We start from the raw sequence: 6,388 nt of genomic DNA, 5'->3' as shown, positions 1-6,388 counted from the left end.
TTTTTTTTCTCGTGAAACAATTGAAGTTATGCCAATACGAATCACGTCAACTTCCAAAGAAATATTTTATATTGGCGACATAAGTCGTTAGATCTGTTTTCATTACACAACAAGCAACTGTTTTTGATGCAATCAACTATATCACACTTAAATTAAAAACTGAATCTGACAACAAAATATATATAACGTTATAGTAAATTAATACGCATGCATCTTGTGTTTTCAAATAATCACCATTTAAGCATTATGATAACAGAACAATGCAATGTGTTAATGTGCTATAACCGCTCAAAAGATATGTCAAACAGAATGTCAGATATAAATCAAGGGAAAATCTTGTCTATGTTAAGTAACATGTAACTATGACACGTGCTGTATACTTAATACAAACATTTATACGTAATGCAAAAGTGTTACATAAAACTGTATATCTACACTCAAGATGTTAAGATTACACAGCAAAGCATAAGTTATATTGACTAACATGGTAAATTTCGTTTTTCTTTTTCTTGAATTAACAAATGATAATTACATTAATTTCATAAAATGACTTTGAAGCTAGAAAAATACACTGTAATGTTAACTGATACTCATACTAATAAAAGTTAGAAAAATGAGAATCATAAGGTATGGTACATGGCGTATTATTTAGTTGATTTCCTTACCTTCTGTATTCTCCAAATGCTCACAGCTATATACGTTGTTATAACATAAATTGAAATGAGATTCAGTTTAAGGTGATATAGAGTATATTTTGTGGTTGCAATTTTTTACCTTTATACACTGAGTTTGGCGCATGACAATCCCTCCTCTCAACGTTTATGACGTCAGAGTTTGGAGATCGGAGAAAGGGTGCCAGTTTCTTTACAGTATAGTAATCAAGATCTCGGTACATCTCGAAACCATTGCGGTCATCCACTCGCTATACACCCCCTACTCTCATTGGTTCATTTTACTTACGTTCAGTGACGTTTGCTCTATTGATATACTTTTATATCAAAGTATTTACTTTTTAAGAGTAGATCGGGCACAAACAGTGTAACTATGATTATATTCTTATTGTATACACCTAGCAATACAAATGTGATCGTTATCCATATGTCAACACATCCTGCTGACAGTGTGAATATACTTATGCTGTCCATAAACTTACAGATTAAGTATCATGCCTGCTGTATATACAAATGTATTATGGGATCTGGTAGTTTTGACGGAAGTTAGGTTATCATTTCAAATCTTGTCGACGGCTGGCATTAAAATTCTGCTGTAAATGTCAAGGAACTGTAGCAACATAGGAAATAAAAATATGTTGGGATAACTTTGCTAAAGTTTGTGAGTCGCGGTGTGATGTTTCTCATACACCATTAACAGGAAGTCACGTATGTCGTTGTTAATGCATGATGGGATATACTGATGTGAAAAACTGACCTATAAACCCATCTGGCGTGTAAAGGAAAGATGTTAGTTTTTTTTAAATACGATAAGTTTTTGTGTATAGCTTATTTGGTAACGTTATGCTGATTATAGTGGAAAAATGAAATATGAATAGATGTCGTAAACGTTGCCACCGGTTTTGAGTACTGGCTTTACCTCTGATACACACATTTTTCTAAGCATTTGTTTGTTTATTTGATAAAATATTCGCATTAATTTGTTCCAGCGGATATGTTCAATATTTGGTTCCTTTGATGAGAATATATAATTTCAATGATTTGTGCTAATAATATAAACTGAATTTTACTACAGCTGCAATGCAAATCGTATAAAGTCAAATTTTGCCCGGATTGAAGCGCGCGAGGGGTCTTACTGTGGGGGTAAGCTGGAGTACCTTAGAAAACAGACGTGGTGGGGCAGGTAACCAAGACATTTTCGCAATCGATCGAAAATGAAATGCAAGTGTGTCACCACTGTGTAAACCGACCACCTATATGTAAGAACATCATGTTCATGTATATTAAATCATATTAAATCAATGTCATCACAACACAGATTTCGTAGAGGTGTGGTGCAACAGATACAATTACACGTAATATACGTCATACAGGTTTAGGAAAAAATACTTAAAAACAAAGATAAAAAATACTTCTGAAGAAGAAGGAAAATCCATAAAACAAAGTTAAAATTTAGACAAAAAAATTGATTTGCTCAAAAACCATGGGACATGTACAAGGACAATTAGACGTCGTGATCCGGAAGGGTAAGCGTCTCCTGCTTCATCGACGTCATCCGCCATACAAATCTAGGTCATGGCGACATCCGCCATACAAATCTAGGTCACGACGACTTCCGCCATACAAATTTAGGTCACGACGACATCCGCCATACAAATCTAGGTCACGACGACATCCGCCATACACATCTAGGTCAAATCCAGATCAAGTCTCAAAATAAGGAATTAGGTAGTGAAAAAAAACCCATTTCTGTATACCAACATTCATAAAACATGTCTAGCTTCATATCGCTCAGGGAAATAAAATACTTGCAAATTAAATGATATCGTGTTTCCTGCCATTAAACATCCTCATGGTCTTTATCAACCTGTTTCTATGAGTAACTTGTAGTGCTTAATTGGGTGTTATGTAGCAATGTCCTCTTGCATGCTGCCTAGTTTTAAACAAGTTCCATGTCAGGAAATATCTTTTTGATCAACAACAAAATTGACTAGACGTGTAATTTAAGTCATAAGGAAAATACGAACACGAATAGTATGATATTACATATGAATTATTCTTTATGGAACTGCTCTAATACCTTCCCTAGTTTTATTCTGGTAGTTTTGTGTTACATATTTTATTCGACTCTGATTAACGGTTATGTTAATACGTGTTTCTTCAAAATTCAGTTCAGATTACAGATACTATACAGTCGACGTACAATGTATTATAAACTGCTTGTCATAAAAAAACCCAATAAAATGACACAACAGTATAGAAATATGCCCAAATATTACTGAAAACTATAATAGCATTGTCCGAGGTCGATTAAAGAGACAAAGAAGACATATAGAGGCTGAGAACTACAAAATTACTTCGGGATGTCATTGATAATTCATTAACATTAAAAAAGATTAAAACAGAAGCTCAAATATTTGTAGGCCGGTAAATAAGTATGAAATATATGGTATAGTGTAAAATATACAACAGGTTATTCTTGTAAAAAATATATATATCTTAATTACTCCTTTTCTGAGATGAAGTACATATTCTGTTCTGTTCTTACAATTGTATGTCACGAGGATCCAGGAAAAATAAAGATCTTATATATCATTAGCTATTATGAGATCAATATGTGAATTAGCTGCGTACATAATCTGTTGTTTTACTATGTAATAGGCATTACATAACTATGATATATCAGATCATCTTAAAGTAACACTTTGACCGACTCTTTAAAAAGGATACTAGGATACGTAGACTGCATGATACACACACAGTATTATTTGTTTTGGATATGAAAACGTGTTTATCTTCATTAATATACGAAGATAAACACTGGGTATATTAAAAACCAGATGCAGCTTTTATAAATACATAGTGAACATTTTGTATCATTAATGTTTTGCTAAAAATACATTGCAACAATGGCATTGGACTTCTACTTTTAGTCATGAGAAATTAGATTATTCGTGGAAGCTTGCTGTATGAATTTTGAGTTTCTTCGGCCCAGGGGAACAATTTTTGTTATGCAGAATTAACTGTCAGTTTACAAGAACGATGACCTTCATACATCAAAAGAAAGTCTACGAAAGCCTCATTTGTTAGCAATTACTTTGGAAACCGGGGTCAAGTCACATCTTCAAGATAAGAACGGCTCTTAAAAGAGAATTGAAAATATAAAGCCTCATTTTACAAAAAAAAAAACCCGTCACTAGTCGCCGTTCGTAACGGAAAATCGTGACAAAAGATTAAAGTTCAATGCAATGTATCGTGAATAAAATGAAATTGAAGAATTATTTAGGGTCTCCGTTATCTCTTCTAATAAGAACTTCAATACAATCTACTTTCGAAAAAAAAAAAAAAAAAAAAACATTGGCCAAGGGAGGGCCACAGTTTGTTGTCATGGGGACTTGAATGAGCTCAGTTATCACATAGAAACATTTACCTTGACGACGGTACCGGCGAGGAGTAACTTGGTTTCTATATAATGTCTCTGGTGTAATGATAACAATATGTCATACCCAGCCTGACATGGTTAGATGTTTGAGGTATCTTACGATTGTATAAATCGTCCTTCGACAGTAAAAAAATACAAACACATCTATCAAGATCAGTGATCATTTAATGATAATACAGAAGTGTCATTGATTTTACAGAATATCATACTTTTATCCAAATAACTCTATTGTACCAATTACTTGTGAAGGATAATACTTGTTTGGAGAAAAGTTAGTAAGTTCTAAGAATTTGTCTCTCATCCATTTGTCATTTTGGACAATAAAATATGTCTTAATCGACCACCAATGATCCAAGGACTATCGATTATTACCAATGCAAATACAAGCTACATATACAGTGTACGTACTCGTGTTACTTTAAAATGCTTTGCAGATTCTTAATCAATTAATTGTGAGTAAACGCCATTTTACACTACATGTAAATGGCCGAGATTCCCAAATAGCTAAATACTCATTATCATAGAAATCGTATTATTCAGAAAGCTTCAGAACCTGTTATCTAAAGTGATATTTCTGGTTGTTGAGAAAATATAAATATCATGAGTGACGTTAAAAGCAATTCAAACAATAGAATATAATACGTGAAAAGAGCTTCTTTTCAGTTTTTAATACATGGGCTCAAGTTCCACTGATGTGTTTAAAATATTGTAACGATTCATCCTAGATATATCAATGTCCGATGATACTTTGTTTACCGAATTGATCCAAGTAGACACGGTTTGATATTAAATAATATACTCCTTAACGGCGACTAGATTACCAGCTATTTACACTTTGAAGTTGCTGATCATAATTTGATCATTATTTCTGCATTACTTCTGTATAAGTAGTTGTTCTATTAATATTCGGAGTGCATAAATGTTTGTGCATTGTGAAATAGACATCGGAAAATATCACTGATCCTTTTAATTGTGCCAGTTTATAAAACAATTTCAAAATTAATTTTATCCTAAATTCAAATAAATATATAATATAAACGTTTGATATACACGCATTCATATCATTCACTCCTCTCTTTCATTCCTAGTATAAAGCACTAGTAATTTTTATCACAGAAGTTGATACATAAGTAAAATGCAAGGACACATTAGTTAAGTCCCTTTCCACCTTTCAACATCTATCTATAACACGTGGACGGGGTTAATACAAAGTTATGTTAGATTGACCTTAGTATATGATAAAATGGATATTATTGAACATTAAATGATTTCGGTTACTTTCATTTTGCCGAGGAGGAAATTACATCGAGGTTAGACTAAAATGCACCGTGACAGTAGACTGAGTCCAATGACTTTCCGAATTGTGCCACTGCCATGGTTAAGGGCAGTAATTCGTTTATCACTATTACCATTTTCTGCAGTATACATTTGGATATGAGTTTCCCCCCTTTAAGCGTTCGAAACGAAACAGAATCCTGGAAAGGGAGATAATCATTACCATGTACTAAAAACGTGAACATCTTTCGTTTAAAAGAAATATTACATGACGTATCAATTACTAATCGCCAATTCTCTAACTGTTTCTTGGGTTGATAGTAACAAGGATATCTTATTTTCAACGATTTTCAAACAGTCTTCGAAAAGTGCTTATTCAATCTAAAATATATCGTGCATATGAGTTCATTATACATTGTAGTTTCAGTAATGGGTAGACATTTTCATATTTTTAAAAAAGGATGCTTCAACAATATATATCATTATTTTCAATATAAATTTAAACAAGAGATAAAATATTTTCGAAATATATCCTAAATGTTTGTTATATTTGCTCAGACATATTCGTTTTAACAACAGATATTACAATGTTCTGGTTTAGTTTCCTTGAAAGATGACTTTTGAACCAAATACATGTCACAAATGTTCATGTACTTTCTCAACGCACACGACTTGCACGACTGGCAGCATCGGCTTCGTCTTCTACTGTCAAGTTATACTTCTTTCGCGCCCTCTCAAAGATGTCGGACATGTCGTCATCATCATCACTTTCACTCTCCTCTGCGTAAAAGTCCGGAGTCTTTGCTCTTTGGTTAGATTTAGTGTTTGGTGCATCTTCTACCACAGGGCTCCTCGGCGTCACCCCCGTGTTATTACCTGTATGGAGAGAATGGTTAGTCCCTTTTATTTGTTGATGAAGAATTTAATCACACAGTTACAAAGCTATCAGTGCCATAACTACCTATTACGTAAACTTTGATATTTGAACACAATTTTGATA

The 6,388-nt window shown here is 33.2% G+C and overlaps 1 protein-coding gene across 2 annotated transcripts in view; it reads right to left on the bottom strand.

Annotated features, from left to right (window-relative positions):
* Positions 1–4,260: 4,260 nt before the first annotated feature.
* Positions 4,261–6,388, bottom strand: part of LOC117339102 (muscle M-line assembly protein unc-89-like) — a 57,784-nt gene continuing 55,656 nt past the window's right edge. For both annotated transcript variants that reach the window (XM_033900480.1, XM_033900481.1), the window contains one exon: positions 4,261–6,264. In XM_033900480.1, coding sequence (XP_033756371.1) covers positions 6,047–6,264 — 218 coding nt within the window. In that variant the 3' untranslated portion in view covers positions 4,261–6,046. The remainder of the gene's footprint in view (positions 6,265–6,388) is intronic.

This window comes from Pecten maximus, chromosome 12 (genome assembly GCF_902652985.1).
Source record: "Pecten maximus chromosome 12, xPecMax1.1, whole genome shotgun sequence".
Classification (NCBI taxonomy): Eukaryota; Metazoa; Mollusca; class Bivalvia; order Pectinida; family Pectinidae; genus Pecten; species Pecten maximus.
Note: the sequence above shows the minus strand (reverse complement) of the source record. Positions and strands in the feature narration are given on the sequence as shown.